Source organism: Mytilus trossulus, chromosome 6, assembly GCF_036588685.1.
Source record: "Mytilus trossulus isolate FHL-02 chromosome 6, PNRI_Mtr1.1.1.hap1, whole genome shotgun sequence".
Lineage (NCBI taxonomy): Eukaryota > Metazoa > Mollusca > Bivalvia > Mytilida > Mytilidae > Mytilus > Mytilus trossulus.
The window spans coordinates 43,224,553-43,244,508 of NC_086378.1; the positions used below are offsets into that span (position 1 = coordinate 43,224,553).

The window sequence follows — 19,956 nt, forward strand, 5'->3', positions numbered from 1 at the left end:
TTGTTACAACTACCTAAATTTTGACAAAAACGTAAATCAGTGCAACTTGAGGAAGACCCTGGTCCTAGCAGACACATGCTGCCTGGCATGCTTTTTTACCCTTACACGAATAAATTAGATCTTGTAGACAGTCTGACGCCATTTATCCCTCAAGAACAACTGGCACTAACTTGTCTTTTTGCACAGTTGTCTAACCACCAGCACATGTGTAGCCATTATTAATTTTGGGTTGGCTAAATTTGTAAAAATGGAATAAGTTGTTCGGTAGAACTTCTAGACAATGCATGTTTCAAGACAGATCTCTCTCTGCATATCATTCTAAGAATTACCCACAACATATCTGGAGTCTAGCCGATTGGATCTTTTGCAAGTGTTTTAAAGTGTATTTGACGTCGCGACGGTTCGCCTGTTATTTTTGGTTTTGTAAAGGGTAAGCACTGCATCAACGGGGATACTTTTCTTTCATAGACTTATTATTTGCCCTGTTTCCATTCAACCGTTGTCTGATACTAAATCCGAGTGTTCTGAATTTTGGAATATGGAACGCGTCATCGAGTGAATAGTGTTTTTATCGTCAATCGGTTCAGTATTAATGTCAATACTGTCCACATCTTCTTCGATTAAGGAACCACAGTTAGCCATACCGAATGGGACGAAACAACCAACTTGTATTTTTGCTATTTCAGCATTCGCTATACTAGAAAAAAATCTCCGATTCTCGTCATACCTGACACAGAAACCATGTGCATTTAAATTTTCAATCAAAGACTTCGATCCGAACTCATGACACAACTGTACTGTAAGATTTAGACTAAATGGAGTAGTTATATTATTAAAATTTACACCAGGCACGTTGAGAGAGCAGCTCAATTTCTCCATTGACACTGAAGAAAATGTTTCAAAATACTTTTTATCAAGAGGACAAGTAACAAAACTTATCAAACAGGGTGGCACCATTGCTTCTGACATTTCAAACGATACTTCGTCATTTGCAGGATTATAACCTCCAGCTATATAAACATTTTCCATTTTTTGTCTTATTATTGAGGCTGCTTCATAAAGCACATGCATATCGGTTTGTTCGTTGGTTTTGGTGGAGCTACATGTAGTTGAGTTGGCTTTAATCTCAAGCACTTCTAATTCTGCTTAGACTGGTACATTGTCAAAAGTGATGACAATACAAGAGACTTTTTGTCACGGATAAGTTATCTGTCTATAATTTCAACTACTCTTTCAAATGCTAAATCATACGCAGATTTGTCAGTGGATTTTGGTATACATGCCTAGTGGTAAGACATGCTGCATGATACACTGCGTTATTGTACAAATCATCTTGCCCTATTCGATTAATCATTTCAGTGTCGCATGCTATAACCGCAGCATCTTTAAGATTGACTTACCTTTCAGAGATGAAATTGTGTGAATCAGATGAATCGGAATCTATATCTGGTGTTTCCTTTTCAGCTGAAGAACATGATAGTGATTTTAAATTCTGCTTACTTGTGTAGCTATTATAAAATGACCTGTTATCAAAATATGGGTAATTCACTTATTGTTTCATTGCATAATTCATTCAAATAACTGAAAAAATCACCACGTTTCTTTGTTGTAGCTTTTATCAGACTTTTTCTTTCAGATTCTGTTGATTTTATCAAAATTTCTTCAACAACAGAATCGCACATAATACATTTGTCAAAACCAAAATCCACTCTCCTTTTTTTGCATCTGGCGGAACTAGTTTTAACGAGACTGTTAAATTGTCCATTTGATTGAATTAAAAACAAATCAAACATACCCAAAAACCAAACAAACACTACAATGATATTCACTTTCCCAGTAAAAGTTCTAGCTGGTACCTGGTGATGTATCTGTTTTGTTTTGCAGATTTCTTTAATATCTTGATATACCAGTCAATCAACTTATAATTTGGAAATGGAAAAGATTAAGACAACAACTGTTCTGTTCAACCTCTTCTATTGTATGTTATTTAAAGAAGAATCAGTTGTGGCAGACGGGGTCTTTACGTGGCTTCAGAGGGATAGATATGATGAAATTGTTGAAAAATATATCAATGCCATAAAGGGACACAACTGTGCAAGTAGATCAAAAGCTGATATGATGATGAGGGATGATATTGTCACACAAATTCCGAAGGCAAATGAGCTTCTTAGTAAAGTTTTCTATTCAAATAGATCTGCTTTAGTTCATATGCATAATATGGCGCTGAATAGGGCATTCTTCATGAGTTACATATTGCAACGAATGAATAGTACCAAAGACTACTCTATACAACCCAATATTCATTATCTCTACATGTCAGTAACAGCAGATATCAATGCTAATCCATATGCCATTAACGGATCATCCATCATCTTTGACAAAGATGTCTATTATCCGAACTGGTTGACAAACTTAGATTTTAATAAAACTATTCCGTTATTCGGTGTAAAAGGTTGGCGGAAGGACAATACCTTTGCTCAAGGAAACTTCATCCGGGAACCAAATCGGCGTGTAGTCCAAGTTAAAGATATTGGAGCGGGAAACAACAAAAACTATACTAATGAAAGGCATAAGATGAATCCGTGGTACCAGTTTTGGTTACCAGACTTAGACAAGCATGAAGATAAATCAAACAAATTCACTTACAGCGTAGGAATTCGTTATTCCAACGTCACGGGAAAATTCAATAAAGAAGAGTTTGATGTCTTCAATTTTTTCGGTCCAAACTTGCCAAGTCAGAACGAAAAAGACAATGGTAAAATGCCAGTTAGATTCACTGTGCCTTATTTTGATTGCGGAAAATCGAACAAATGGATAGTCAGTGCAGTATCACCTATTGTTGATTTCTTTCCACGATATTCCAACTATACTCATATGAGACGACAGAGGTAAGTACATTATGAACACTTGAGACTTTTATAATTTAATACTGCATATACATGTATTGTGCATTGATTAAGATTTAAACTTAAAGTGTTGGGATTCTAAACAGATAATAAGAAAAACATAACAAAAACAGAAATCTACTGACAATATTTAAGACATGGGATAATTGACACCTACATGGGATAATTGACACCTCTCTTTTACAAAAGACAGTATGTTGCCAATAAGATGTCCTCGGGTTGCTATTTCATCAAAGTTAGTACCTGTGTTGTGAATATAGATACGCAGCCTCGTCCGATCCTAGTATGGACTTATCTCATATTGGAAGAGTGTCGCGCTCTTTGTAATCGTCTTTGTGATGTTTTAACAACAACAGGAAAAAAAAGACGATGAACGTGTTTTCCGCCTTGTCATTTCGATGAAAACTGCACTAGCCGATATATTGCATAGGGGTCGCTGGTGTTTTGTTCAAAAACAGAATTCAGATTTTAAATACTGATATCTGACAGATAATGATGACAGGGGATGTTACATTGCAGATTTAAGATACCAATCGATTTTCAAAATTCATGAGCCGTACCCTCTCTTTTATGTTAAAAGTAAACCACCAGCAGAACATTATAATCATTGAAAGAACCACAAACTAATTAACAGCGCTGATATAAATAAGTACTATTTCTTTGTATAGATTTGTTGGTGTTGCGGTAATGGATATACATTTTGCAAAAATTGATTTCAATGCATGTGGAATCAGCCCTGGTAATCCTGGACCAAGCTACCTTGCCGGGATAGCAAGGTGTAAGTCAAATACAGGGGTAAGAAAATGTCTTTACTCTGCAAATTATGAAAAAACAACAGTATAAATTACATATGTCCAAAGCGATTTTATGGATTTACCAGGCACGCCCAAAGCCAAATATTTGAATGCATATGATGTATAAGAACTGAAACACTGGAAGAGCTGTACACTTAAAAAAATAACCTAAATATAATAGTCAAATACATTCAGCGTATATTTTGCCATTTAACCACAAATTATAAAACAAATCCCATTTATTATTTTTCGATTAATACCTTTACTAAGGAATTCCAAATAAATATTCGAAAAATTTAGATTCTGGGTGAGGCCTAATCTCTTTCTTGGAATATGCAACATTGAAATGCTCACACCATGAAACAACCAATTTTAAGTAATAACGTCAAAATGTTACACTCTTGTACATTAATTGAACTGTTATATGGTTACATACCTACCGTTACATAGTTACGTTAATCATGTATAGTTTCACCTGAAGATTGTAATCTAAAATGTGAAACAGTGAATTAAAACTATTCATACCGGAAATTTTGGAATTATTTGTAATCTATATATATAAATATATTTGTATGCAGTGTAAGCATTTGAGCGGTAAAGGATACAAGCGTGGAGGATATATATGTCACTGTAAGAATAAATACGTATATCCTATGGATATCAAAGGACCATACAATGGAAAACTGCTAGAACAGGCAACCAACGTGGAGTATGCAAACAGTTTTGGATGTATACGTGGTGATCGTAAGTTGTACATGACAAAAAGAATGTTAATTTTAAATATTGTGTATTTGGTCAAATATCTTATAAAATATGCTCAAATTTGACTTAACGTGGAGTTTATTACAGAAACGCACATTAAATAAATTTGATATATACAAGTCAACAAATTAAGAGAAACGATACAAGGAAATATATTTCCATATATAATGAAATTGGAAACACTGTGCCAAGTTAAATTATTGGCTAACTGGTCTAATATTTACAGACCAAAACTATTGATTTTAGCCAAAAGCCGATTTTTTTGGTGCAATTTAATTTAATTCAAAAATTTTAATTCTGCTAAATTTTTTTAATTCTTTTGATGATTTTTAAAATTAATAATTCGCATCTTCAAAATTAAGGGCAGACTTTTGTCATTATTTTCCGCAATATGATTTTGACCCCTATGTTTTATAAAACGGTATTCTATCACTTTCCAATTTGGTCAGATATGTTAAACATATGCTTTTGCTTTTAATATAATAAATTATTTTCTTTGGCTAGTTTAAACAGTTTTTCATATTTATGATATTTTATGAAACATTTGATTGTAAAGGTGTGTATCGTTACTTTTGTTGACTAGTATATTATGGACGAAATTCTATTGTTTGCTACTTCTTAGTTGTATGGTGGAATATTCCAATCGGGATATTTGAAGTCAAGTAAATTTCATTGCAATATTCATCAACTGATGTTTACGTTGAAGTGGTTAAGGTACAACATAATCGTATTTGATTGATCTGAATTGTTTGAACGTGAATTCAGTTTGTTTTATTAAGTAAAATAGAAACCAAATCTTATTGTTGTATACTTATGTATAATTAGCATCTGTTTAATCACGCTGTATTGATTAATTGTGTTTCACTTCTATTTGTGTGATTTTAAATCTGATAAAGAGATAAAGGGAAGGAAAACTCATTTTTGGAGAAACGATAGTTCTCAAGGGTTTTAATCACATAGTTATCTGCTTCAAAATTAATATGATTTAGAACGAACTTTTTCGAATTCCACTTTGACAAACTAAGACATTTTTTAGAAACTCTTTAAAAGAAAGGTTTCATTAAATGCATATGGCTCTTCTTTCTATGTCACTTTTGATCATATAGATACTAACGTTTCTAGAATATAATGATTTTTAAATGTTTAGGGTAGAATATTCCTGATAAATAACGAAACTTATTTAATATTTTTCGAATTCATTTTTCACACAAATTAAGTTAGGGGCCGTTGACTCTGGTTTAATGTGGTTTTTTTTAATACTCAAGAAGACAACAGGAAACTAAATGAGTTACATTTCAAAAAGAGAGAGGATACAATATGCACAACATAAACAATGTACATGGTCTCTGCATGAAATATATATCAAGGCAGTGTCAAAGTTTTCAGCGATCCTGTAATTTCTCCGAGTGTCTACATGCATGTATATTGCGAACTGACTTCCTCACACTTTAATAAGAGACACATTCATGTTACGTAGAAACAATAATTTCTTTTGTTTTCATAGATTATCGTGTTCTCCCTATTGTTGACCAGAAAGCTCACGTCACTGTTGAATTTGGAGTCGCCAATATAAATGTTCGGAAAAAGAGATCATTAGAGTCAATGAATGAAACGACTTCATTTATATATGAAAACAGAACACGGAAGAAAAGAACCACTGATTTTGGCAATAGATCTAAATTTGATCAAATGCGTTTTAATCGAATGATTAGAATTTTCCGACAAAAGGTGAGTATAAATAAAAACAATTGCAATACCGTACCAGCAAGTTCTCTTCATTTGCCTGGTGATGCCGCTTATGACGTGGAAAATCAATTCAAATCACAAGGATCAACAGCACTTAAACTATCACATTTTCTCAGCTTGTTCCTAGAAAATGTTCAGGCCGCAGACAATTTTGGTAATTTGAGAGGAGGTGGAAGATTGCATCAAGATCATTTGTTTGGAGAAGTCTTAGCTAATGTAATGGCAGACTATAGAATTGTATCTAGTGGAATTTTCTTTGAACCATACATTTTCAAAAACAAGGATGGAACCCCTAAAGAACTCTTTGGTCCGTATGCATTCAAAAGTGAAGGTGTTGCTAAAGCTATAGACACAGCAGGTTTACCAAGAAAATATATTTTTGAAAATTGGTATCAAAATATCAAAGAGAGATGGAAAACAAATACAGCAAAACTCGAAAAATATAAAATGAATCAGCTTGTACGTTCCGACGTCAAAGGAACCAGTGCAGTCAAATTTGAATATTATCCAATCGCGTACTTTGCTCCCAAATATGACGATGGTATGTGGTCCAATCCAAAGTTTAAATGTGATAGAATGGTAGATAATTGGGTCATGACTTATAGCATTCCATTCTTTCAAAGAGACTATGTAGCAAAGAAAAATAAATTTGCGTAAGTATAATTCTATAAACAGCTGCGAAATATATTTATATATTGAGTTTACTCAATAGCAAGTTAAACATCAAACAAAATACAAAATGTATGCTTTAGAACGGATATAGAAACGATGTATAGATACGTTAAACATTTTCCATTATTTTATATTAAATGGTGTTTCAAACGTTTATATACTGAATGCAGCGAATTACCAAACAGGTGAATATTCACCGTTAACGCTGAAAATTAAAAAAAAATGTACCAGAGTAGCAGAGAAAGATTGAAAACAAATACAGCACAACGATGTTATATGAGATATTTTCAATACTTAGACGTTACTTAGTAGCATTTGATAAACATCTAGGAGATACACTTTTAAGTCAAGAATTGAAAACCTTCCACAGAATTTTTGGACGCTAGCAAAAAGATTTAAATCATATGATTAAGTAACATTTCACAAAAAGCAGCTTCGTTAGCAACAAAAAATGCAGTTTAATTTTTATTCCAGAAAATAATTCTTTTAAAATATTCCCCTATATACTATGTGACAGTCATATTGATAACGATTCGAGGATTTGAACAATATTGTTACAAAAAAGCGTTGAAATGCTAAAATAAAAACTTAAGAAAGACAGAGAACATATAAATAATATTGATGCACGATTGTCCACAATTTTTACAGAGGAGTTGTTACGGTGGATGTTCCTCTTGACAACCTGGAAATAAACCAATGTCCTCAGTCGTTTAGTGTTGCCAATGCCTTCAAAAACACAGCGAGATGTCATATATCTTCCGAGGTAAATGTTGTCTTATAGGAAAATTATGTCTATTTGTTTATCGCTAGCCTACACGCAGTTAGCATGATATTACTTTATATTATTAAACTCAGGGTATTTTTGAATGCATCCTTTATTTCTACAGGTTTGCATTTGTAATATACCATTTTATACATAAAAAATACACTGAAAGAGAGTAGGTTTTAGAGGATAATCTTTTAGAGAATTATTTGTTAACATTAAATCTAGTGGCAATTGCTCTAAATCAGAACATTTATATTTTCCCGCTCCCTGATAAAAATATAAATTCTTTCAAGAATATATGTACTGCACCCCACAACCTTCAGAATAATATGGTTGTTCCTTAATAAATAATTGATACCGCGTATTTAACACTTATGGTGAGTTAAGTTGAAAATTAAAAATACAAGCAGCCGCAATTTTTTTTTTCAGTGTAAGAAGATACCTGGGTATAAATACTCACGAGGAGCATACCGATGTAATTGTAAACAAGGATACGAGTACCAGTTTGCCGACGAGAAGACCTTTATAGAAGGGAGTTTAGTCGAGCTAGAGTATGAAAAGAAAGTTAGAGGGCTGTTTAGTCGGCAAGTTATATGTTTTGAGCTCCGTATTAAAGTTGTAGCATGTAAAAGATTTAATTGATGATTTAACATAAACTGAGTATGAAAATGAAATAAACTGCAGCAGAGGTCATGGTACGATCCTCTACAAATTAGTAAAAGTAGACACTGTATGCGTTTATATCTAGAAGTTATGTGCATGCCTCATCGATATACAACTAACAAATAATTCAATAAAAAAGGGGAAGGTATTAATATTGCCATGATATTAAATCAAAAGCAACCATACTTTTCCATTATTAAACCAAACTAACACCTAGACTACTCAAACAGCGTGATCTAAACTACTGTTGGGATAAAGATTGCATTATTTAATAGAAAATGATAACGTTTTTACAATGAGTTCATTTCTTTTTGCACTTAAGATGGTACCAAACACATTGACTGACATTAATTTGGCTTTTTACATTTCATAAAATAAAACATAATTATCTACTTTGATCATTTGACAAACATATAAAATTCTTGAAGTACATTTTACCGGAAAATCTGATTGGATTCATAGCAGTTTGACAAACACAAATTTTGATCATTAAGATATTTAAACTACCGTTACAAACGTATGTGATTGGAACGTTCAGCTGATTTTCAAACGTTTTCACCCTGTCGTGTTATGTACCACCATACTAAATCTTTGACAAAATAAAACTAACACTGGACTGAAACATTGCATTATAGATGAATTTGATTCATTATTGCTAAATTCGTATCAAAAGAATAAAAAAACATTACCAAATGGATAAAAAAACACAGTAAAAATCAGTTGCCGAAATGTCTTTGTAGATTATTCGCAGTTATATCATTGCTTTCTATTTTAAACAAAGAGATAAATGTTTGGCAAATTTAAATGCGATCCCTTTCATTTTGGCATTTGTCTTTGCATATCTTGAAATATGCATGTAGTGAAATGTTGTCATTAAGTGATATCAAATACAGATACTTTATAGAAACGTAACAGGTAATTATCAACTTCTTGATTTGCAGGTTTGATTCACTACTATGCCGCGTTCAAGGTGGAGCCACTACAATCAATTCAAATTGCATATCAACATTGAAAATGATTATTGTGGCAATAATGATTCAAAGATTTACAGAGTAGCACTCAACCAGAACATTGGTTTCCTATGTAATGTATGTCATTATAAAAAGATACCGTTTTTCATTAGTACTGTAGATGAACAGAATTAAATAATTGTATCTTTAAAAATTAATTTGGAGGAACTACGAATAACCAAAATGATGTGTAGTACAACAACAAACACCCGACACCTCCAAGAATTTGAAGCATGAACAACGAACAACAAATGGTACAGACAGCCACACTTTTTACAGACATAAGAAGTGGTTAACCAGTATCATATCAAAATAAGCACCACCTTTGCATATCTGAAACAGATGTTGTAAAAATTAAATTAGGTAACAGAAAGAAAAACCTTCAACTTAAAGCAAAAAACATGATGTCTACATGGAATTTAAAAACGACCCTTAAGATGGAAAAAAGGTTCAAAATGGGATTGATACAACAGAACGATAGTGAGATTAGCGAAAAACTGCCCTCGTCTTTCATTTAGATCTGCATTTGTTTGATATGTTGTAGCTTTTGATTTTGCCATTTCATAACGGCCTTTCCAAATCTTTTTCATTGATGTTAGGTATTTTTGTCTTTTTTTTTTTTTTGTAAATTGTATATGCTTTTTGGTATAATAAAATAGAACAGACAAAAGGTGTCAAATCTCAGATGGTAGTTGTCTAAATATAACTAAATATAATAAGTTATAATGTTTAATTATATAGACATGCAACTTGTTTACATATAAAACATCTTTTACGAATTATGCTTATGAGCAAGGATTGGCTATATATGATTTGTAATATCAATAGGCGATTACGCTTGTCAAATGCTTAACGCTAATTTATGAATAAAAATTGTGGTTTAGAGAATTATATATGGGAAATAACAAAGGCTCAATTGCATTCAAACGTCTATTATTTTTATATAAACTACTTACATTACAGTGGGTGTTTCAGTAGGTTTTGTATTTCAGATGCATGCACACTGATTTGTTACCATGTAATTTTCAATAAAATTCATAGAACTGACAGCATTATGTTATTGTTTCCTTCCAGAAATAATTGGTGGATTTAAGCTGCATCCTGTTGAACACATACCATATTGCACGCTTTTAAAGCCAATATGACATGAGTTTCACAGAACCTTTGATAAAAGAAAAAATCGTAGAACCAATTGTAAAGGTATAAGTTCTTTCAAAATAATGACAAATAAAGATCGACAAAATTGATTGCTTGTTTACTGTAAAACGAGACCCCTGAGTTAGAAAAGCCTAAGAAAAAAAAATCAAAGTTTTGTAAACATTAAATTTATAAGTATGACCACATTCATGTAATCACATTCATTTTAAAACACAAAATATTGGTATGTGGCAACCCTCGGACCTTCTATATTTAAGGGAACTTTATAATTTTAAATTCAGTTGACAGTTCAAAGACTTAAGTTCGGTCAGGATTATTTGCTTCTGAATCCCATATTATACTGCTATATATATAATTGTATAAATCCATTTTATTGTCTCTGTTTCAATGATAAATAACAAAACGTGTTAAAACCGAATTAAGAAGAAGGTTTAAGACAAATGTAGTAAAACTTCATATGGTTCGTGTCACAAATAGAAAATGGAATCCCGATCTTCGAGTTTTCTTAAAAAAAGAATAGTTTTGACATATAAAATTTCAAGGCTAGACACATAAAAGATACAGAAACTATCTAGATATAGAAAGATGTGGTATGAGTGCTATCTAGATATATAAAGATGTGGTATGAGTGCTAATGAGACAACTCTCCCAACCAAGTCACAATTTATAAAAGTAAACCATAAGTGGTCATAGTATGGTCTTCAACACGGAGTTTGGCACGCATCATAAAGGCTCCCCCCCCAAAAAAAAAGACAAGCATAAAACCATTCAAACGGGAAAACTAACGGTCTTATCCATATATAAAACGAGAAATTAGAAACACTTATGAACCACATAAACAAACGACTCCTACTGAACATCAGATTCATGACTAAGGACAGGTGCAAACAATTGAAGCGAAATAAACGTTTTAAAGGTACCAACCCTTCTCCCTTATCTGAAACAATAGTGTAACATAACAACATAGAAAAACACACTATAAAATATAAATTTTATGGTTTAAATCAATAAAATACATAGTTACACAAATTGATACACAACGCACGACTAATTTTTTAAATGGAAATAACCTTGTATGGAAAAAGCAATTGGGAGATATAAAACTAACATTGTTTACTTTAAGCAAAACGCACGTCTGGCCTCCAACATTTTAATTCTGATCCTTAATATGATGAGTTGATAAACGAGGTTCACAATCGTTTGGGTTTAACTTCTATAGGGTGCAGGCTTAAAGATGAATTAAGATAAAGCCTTTTTTTTTTAAAGCAATTTAAAAGCTTTAGGTAAATGTATATAGTTTAACGATTAACCATAAGGGTTTATAGTTCCCTTAGATTACATGCAACATAGTGTTTAATATACTTGTATGCTGAGTTCCCCTAATCCTCCGAAACGTTCTGTGGTATTACGTTAGGATATGTACAGTATAACAGATCACTAAAAAGTATGTGTGAACATATATAGTGACAGCTGAAGTTTAGCTAGGTTTAATCCACTGTTTTCTTTAGTAAATGCCACTACAAATTCCGAAATATCCCCGTTTTCTCTGGAAAATGTAATTATAAAGTCAAATATATCCCCCGTTTTGTCTGGAAAATGTCCTTATAAAGTCAGGAATATCCACCGTTTTCTCAGGAAAATGTTATAAGAACGTCAGGAATATTACAGCCGTTTACCACTCGTTCCGTTGGAAGATAAGGGTTGATAATCAATTGTTTACCAACAGTTTTTGCATTTTCATCGGAGTTCGGTATGTTCGCTTCTTTTTTTTTTAATCCTCCATGGATTTGGAGTCAAAAATTGTATTGCGTAATTTCTTGTTAAAAATCGAAAATACTAATAATGACTATTGTCAGTCTCCCGTGCTTTTACCCTATGATAGAGCTGATACTTCTTTGTATCGTGAATTCTTTTCTAGTACAAACACATCGTAGATGAAAACTTACAAAAAGAATCAAGTATTGCCAGAACAGGGATTTTAAAATTTCAAAAAGCCGGCCAATCTGTCGAAAAAAACATTTTACACCATCTCTAATATGTATAATCATAAGTTTTTTAATTACTAGTAGATATATATTTCATACGAATTGGGTAGAAAAAGAATACATTTTTAATAACAATTAACTTGTACGATCTACTTTCTACTATACATTTCACAACCACACCTCAAAACATTACGTTAATTACTTTAATAATATTGTTAAGGACTGTATCTATGACAATCAAATAAGTTTTGTGTTGAAATTTGTTTTAATTATGAATTTAATATATATACAGATAGCACATTAATCGCACAGTTTCAAAAATGTTTACAGTAAATAATCCCTTAATATTATACTTGACAACGAAACTTGATTTGTTGTTGTCCTTGAAGGAGTGATTGTTAAATCTTCGTTTCATAATGTCTGCTGCAATATAATATCGTATGTCATGTTGTATATTGTTAAATGAATGGTGTACTATAACTTTATTTACGTGTATGATTATCCCTAAAATGATTTTTTTTTTAAACATTTCCCCGTCATTTGTGGTGATATATAGACTGTTGAAATTGAATTAAACGAAATTTAACAATAACAAAAGATATTATCCAATATTAAGAAAGCTCTTTATAATGATATTCAAAAGCGATAGTGATTTATCTCCCAAATGCAATTTAATACCATGACAAAGCATGTACTTAAATAAAAGAGAGAAAAAGATATCAAGGACTCAAACAAAACCTATAAGACACAGAAATACACGGACAAATGCATGAGCAAAAGAAATAAATAGAACATAAAACACTCTACAGTGTCTCAATGTTCTATGATAATTTTTGTCTTTTGTTTTTTGCTTATATGCTTTGTCAATATGCATTTTTGTGATGGTGCTTTCTTACATATGACGTGGCTCTGTAATTATACAACCCTTCATTGTGTTATTGTGCCTTAATAAATGTGGTGTTTTTATGCTTGTTTGTTTTTATAGTGATTAGTAATTAAGATAATTACACAATATTAACTGCTGTACCCCTATTTTTGACATGTTTACACATTGTCATTTTAATGTTATACTTAATTGGTTATCAAAAGTTCCAGGATTATAATTGTATACGCCAGACGCGCATTTCGTCTAAATAAGACTCATCAGTGACGCTCAGATCAAAATAGTTAAAAAAAACAAACAAATACAAAGTTGAAGAGGATTGAGGACCCAAAATTCCAAAAAGTTGTGCCAAATACGGCTAAGGTAATTTACCCCTTGGGTAAGAAAATCCTTAGTTTTTCGAAAAATTCAAAGTTTTATAAACAGAAAATTTATAGAACATTGCTATTAATGCGGGAGGTTTGGCATGTCACAATCAATTCATTTATGAATTTCCAACAGCGGTATACTACTGCTGCCTTTATTTACAAATTATATCTGTTTGATTTGGTTACACATCGTTGTCAATATAATGGAATTTTATTCGCCTGTCATTGGAGCTGAAGTAAGAGGTTAATCAAGCTTAGCGAGCTATAATACCAGATTTAATCCACCATTTTCTACATAAAAAATGCATGTACCAATCAGGAATAGGACAGTTGTTGTCCATTCGTTTGATGGGTTTGAGATTTTAATTTTGCCATTTGATTATGGACTTTCCATTTTGAAGTTTCCTTGGAGTTCAGCATTTTTGTGCCGATATTATTCAATCAGTTTAAAAAAAAGGAGATGGGGTTCCAATGCCAGTATGGGAGTGATTCAACAAAAAAAACCAAAAAAATATGTAAACATAATTGATGGCAAACATAGCATATAGAATTAAAACATGACATCTGTAATTATGGACTAAAATTAACAATAGTAGAAAACGTTCATGAACTAACAAAAATGCAGCAAGAATAACATTTGTTAGAGAACTTCTTTCTTTTCATTTTTATTATTATATACATAGAGACCAAAAAAAGATAAAACTGAATTATTTTTGTTAAATGAAATCTGATTTATAGACGATGTTTTTGGATGTTCATGAACAAATCTTGAATATAAGCGTACTGTACTTTATTTATTAGTATAAAAAATCACAAGAAATAAGATCAGTAGTTTAATATCTAAATCTTCCAACTAAATAGTATGCTACAAAGTCAGGTAGATAAAGACAACAGAAAATCTATAAAATGAGACGAAAAATGGATATAATGTAACGATTATAGTGTAAATATAGATTTTTTCGACAAGGATAATAAATAGCAAAGTGCAATTTTTTCTGCTTTTTGTGGATTAAGAAAGATAACTTTAGTCAAATGCAAATCAAATATGCAATTTTATTGAATCATAATTCTGAAACTTATATCAAATAAAATCATTGACAAAGAAGATAACTTTAATCCTGAAACAAATGCGTCGCAGAAGAAGGGAGTGTCACTAAATTCTTGGTCAATATGTGTATTATGTCGCATTGAAAGGTAAAACAGTGAAGTCGTAAATGTTCTTTACTTTATGTTCTCATAGATATTCGAGTGTGAAATGTCTAGAATGTTCTAAATTTTAGCGTGAAGTGAAATAAAAGTTCCCCACTTGCCTTCCTTGTGATAAAACTAATGAACGTTTTGACTATTTCACGATACAATGTACTAACATATGCAATTCAAATGTGTTGAACTCATGAAAGAAAACCCTACCGACATTGAAATGTGAAACACTACTGAAGAGATACAAATTTCAAACCATATTAAAAATTCACACCTTACAATTATAATCAACAGATTTTTATTTCAGAGAAAGGAAAAATCTACATTTAGACGAAAAAATAGTTTTGTTTCTAAAAATGTTATGTATCCAGAATTCATCAGAAAATTAAAAAACCGAAAGCTAGACTTTAAAGATTTAACAAACCAGTATAACACCAAGATGATATTTCATAAAAAAATAAAATATGCAAGCATTGTTTAAAAAGGTAATGTCTTGTGCTGTGCGATTAAGGCTTAGAATCACATTTTGCATTTCAAAATAGTGATATCGTCAAGGATATTAAATAACATAATACACTGTTCTGTACTTTTTGTGGATTAAGAAAGATAACTTAAATCTATTTCAAGTAACAAATTTTTATGCAATTTGCATTGCATTATAATTCCAATACTTATACCAAGTATCATACAAAATCACTGACAACGAACATAACTTTAATCTTGTCTGAAATAATTGAATCCCTTCATACGGAAGTATCATTTAATTCATGGTCAATAAGTGTATAAGGTCACATTGAAAGATGAAATAATGAAGTGTCAAATGTTCTTTACTTTATCAATGATGTTCTCAATAAAATTAGAGTGTGAAATGTCTGGAGGGTTCTAAATTCCAGCAAGTGAAACAAATTTCTTTGCTTTTCCTTTTTGGGATAAAAACTTATTAACGTTTTGATTATTTAACGATACAATGCACTATAATATTTGATTCAAAGTTTCAAACGTTTAGAATTCATGAAATAAAAACCAAGTGGCATTGAAATATGTTCACTTCTGAAGAGACACAATGTCAAACCAAATGATAAATTCACACTCTAAAGATCAAGCCAACAGAATATCATTTCAAAGTTAGGAAAATCAACATTTGGACGAAAAGGAAGATTCGTTTCTGAATACACAGAATTCACCAGAAAATTATATGACGAAAGTTTAGAGCAGGTCAACTATCAAATGAACCAGTATAACATCAAGATGATATGTGATGAAAAATATGAAGGCATTGTGTAAAAAAAGTATTGTGTTTTGATGTGCTATGATGACTTAATGTCCCATTTTGCGTTTCATAATTCTAGTAGTAAAGAAACAAACATGTTTACATTTTTAGCACACGTTTATATGTATCAATGTCTGATGTCCAATAAATGTTTCACAGGACAATGTTTCAAACCAAATAAATATTTTTAGTTTTTTTAAAGATTTCTTTAAATAAAAAAGATTAAACAAAAATGCCATTGAAAAGTTTTCAAAAGTGAAACATTTCTAAAAAAAGTTGTCCCAAAATTTCTAGTAACGAGCTGGAAAGGCCATGACAGAATCAAGTCATTTGATAAACTTGAACTCAATAAAGGTAAATATAAAATGTTTCAAATCGGTATAACTATAAATCATTCGTATGAGAGAGAAAGAGAAAGAGAGAAAGAAAGAGACTTATATTGGAAAATAAAAATTGTCAAACACAAGACAAATTGATTTAATTTCAACATCATAATTACGTTTGAAGTATTTTAATTACACTATCATAATTATAGTTTTCTTAGAAGCGAGGATAATAATTTGTGTGCAAATCTTTATTGAAATGATCATTTTTTTATCCAAATATTTATACTCATTAAATGTATCTTAAAATAAAATAACAGAAATACTGACCTCAAAGGAAAATCTATACGGAAAGTCAATCAAACGAATTGAAAACAATTGTCATATTCCTGACTTGGACATTTCCGTATAAAAATAGTCTTTTTCTATTTCGAATAAAATTTCAGATCACACATATTAATTTAATTATCCATACCGCACATGATGCGTTGTGCCCAAATTTTAAATGGAACACGGATTAAATCGAAGAAATCGAACACGGTTTTGGTTCCGGAAAATTAAACAATTTAAGACCATGTTTATATATTTTCACAATCGTTTATAAAGTTCACTTGAGAAATCAAATAATTAAAATTGTAATATTTTAAATACAAACATGATAAATAAGGTTATATTAGACCGAATAAATCTTCACTTAATGATTTGGTAAATTCTTTTGAAATAATGAGCAAAAGACCAATTAGCTCAAACAAATCTTGGATATAAATACTCACAAAGAGCATACCGATGTGATTTTTAACATGGATACGAGTACCAGTTTTTTTTTATTCAAAGAAGTTCATATCAGAGGTTTAGTCGAGCTGGTATGTTGAAAGAAAGTCATCAGTTAAATCGATCTCTTTAACACAACAAAACCTTAACTTTAAAAAAGAATAGTAGAAACCTTTAAGAAACAAACAATTTGCGGATGGAACAAAATATTTCCACTTTTCATTTCATTTATTGGAATTAAAAGAGACAACGAAACACACACTAGAAAATAATTCAACCACTCTTCCGAGCAAAATAGAAGGGGAATTTACTATTTTGGCAATGCATGTAATGCGGCTTAATTAGGACATTTTTGTATTTGAAAATGAGAATTGTCAATTATAACAATAGTCAACACGGCAATTACGTGTGAACGAATAAACTAAGACTTTTGTTGTAATTGTCTTTAAAAAGAAGATCATAAATATATATTTGTACAGAAGAATGCATATAGTATACACTTCGACATATAAAATAATGAATTGATTATTCAAACATTTATACTCACCAATATGTATCGTATGTGTTACATCCCTAACGAATGAAATAAATAACAAACTATCCTAACCGCACATGATGCATCGTGCCCAAATTAAGATAGAACACGGAGCAAGTCAAATACATATACGGATTTGATTCCGGACCATTGAATAATATAAAACTATGTGTATTCGTATTTACACTCATTTATTTAGGACACTTGAGTATTTATATTCTATAAAAGGTTATACTTTTAATACATGCATAGTGAATAAGGTTATCATGGTTATATAATAACAGTTCGATCGTCCGTAAACAATATGGTAAACTAATCTTAAGGATACTAACTTAAAACCAGTAAAATAATAAATTGTAATAGCAAAGGCGCAATACATAATTTGTTCAAAAAAAGAAAGATTGAAATATATTGATTGATTGGTTGATTGATTGCCTGATTGTTTCGTTGTAGATGAGTTCAAGATTGAAATCGAAAGGACTAACGGTTTTATATTATCTGTTTCCAGTTAGTGTAAACAATATTTTTATTATGGTAAATACAAGTATAAATTATAAACACATACACAATAAGGATCCAGAAACAAGCAACAATTGCTTATATTAATCTGTTTCCTTGGTAAATTAAATACATTATACACAAATAAATCAAAACTACATGCTCTGTTACATAATAAGAATATTGATATTGTCAGTTGAGTTATATAATGAACTGAAAAGTAAAGAAAAAATGCAACTGATAAGATGAAATCCTTACAGGTTTATTGTGTGAGTCATTAGTTTGTAAACCTTTTAGTTTTGATAATGAACCTTTGTACCATTGTTTCCAGTTCAAATATATTCCTAGATGCATGTGCTTACGAAGAGTATATCGATGAGATTGTAAAGTGGAATATGACAGTTGTTATCCATTCGTTTGATGTGTCTGCGCTTTTGATTTTGCCATTTAATTAAGCATTCTTTTTATATGCCAGCTCGACTAAACTTCCTGATATAAATTTCTTTGAATCAGAAAACTAGTACTCTTATCCATGTTCACAATAACATCAGTATGCCCCTCGTGAGTAGTTATGTCCAGGAATCTTTTGAGCTAAGAGCTTTTAAGCTCACTTTATTAAAGAATTTACCAAAACATTAAGGAAAGAGTTCTTTTGTATAATATTACCTGATTCATTATGCTAGTGTTAAAAATATTACAGTATTATGATTTGATTACTCAAGTAAGTGTGTAAAAAACATAATGGTCGTGTTAAGTTATTTCGATGGGTTTTTTTTTATTTTCCGGAATCAAAACCGTGTTCGACTTGTTCGATTTGGTCCGTGTTCTATCTAAATTAGGACACAAAGAATCATGTGCGGTATGAATGATTTAAATTGATATGTGTGATCCTAAATTGATTTCATTCGAAAAAAATAAATCCTAATTTTTTGTGATTTACTTTTAAGTCAAGCAAGAATAGGAAAAGAAAGTCAAACGAATCTTAAGTTGATAGATTTATTTAGACTCACAGTCTAATGACAGCATTAAACCACACGCATAAAGAAAAGGTAAAACATAATAAGATAAAAAAAAAAGTATCAAGTTGATTTAATTCAGCACATAGAATATTGAGAAAAGTAGCACTTCTTTTGCGAATATTATTCGGGCAATATGTGTTAAAACGTAGCATTAAAAATAGTGTGGTATTCACTGTTTATCAAACCAAAAGCTACGTAACTAGACACAACGAAATCTGATGCAGTTTCTATGTAGACTTTCGTTCGTATTTTCGTGGTTATTTTTCGTTTTTTTTTCTAGGTGTTGTCAGTGTGTTTTTCGACTTACAAGTTTGAATGACTCTTTTATATCTTTTTTTTTATATATATCTAATCACAATCATACTGTCTTGTTTCATAAATTTTCTACATATCGAAAAGAGCAGCAATATTTAAACATTTGATTAGAGAGATTTATATCATATTGAGATAGACTCAGTTTAAATAGAGTCTCAGTCTTCTCCCTTTAAACAGTAAACATAAGATTAGTAATAAATGTATTTGAAACTACTTACAGCTGATATGTATGAAATCTGACAATTCGGTTGTACATTTAAAATTAGAATATGTTATAAATCATTTCAGTTTTATTGTTTTAGTTTTATAACC

The 19,956-nt window shown here is 30.9% G+C and overlaps 1 protein-coding gene across 1 annotated transcript; it reads left to right on the forward strand.

Moving 5' to 3' along the window:
* The first annotated feature begins 1,914 nt into the window (after nucleotides 1-1,914).
* On the forward strand, nucleotides 1,915-8,288 carry LOC134722716 (uncharacterized). Its single transcript, XM_063586337.1, has 6 exons — nucleotides 1,915-2,888; nucleotides 3,575-3,701; nucleotides 4,279-4,444; nucleotides 5,967-6,861; nucleotides 7,529-7,649; nucleotides 8,076-8,288. Exons 1-6 carry the CDS (start codon nucleotides 1,933-1,935, stop codon nucleotides 8,286-8,288), a joined length of 2,478 nt encoding a protein of 825 aa, XP_063442407.1. The 5' UTR covers nucleotides 1,915-1,932.
* Nucleotides 8,289-19,956: the final 11,668 nt, after the last annotated feature.

Coding starts and splice junctions, on each gene's coding strand:
- LOC134722716 (XM_063586337.1), top strand. CDS start 1,933: ATGGAAAAGATTAAGACAACAACTGTTCTGTTCAACCTCTTCTATTGT. Junction 4,445..5,966: donor TGGATGTATACGTGGTGATC/GTAAGTTGTACA, acceptor TTGTTTTCATAG/ATTATCGTGTTCTCCCTATT. Junction 7,650..8,075: donor ATATATCTTCCGAGGTAAAT/GTTGTCTTATAG, acceptor TTTTTTTTTCAG/TGTAAGAAGATACCTGGGTA.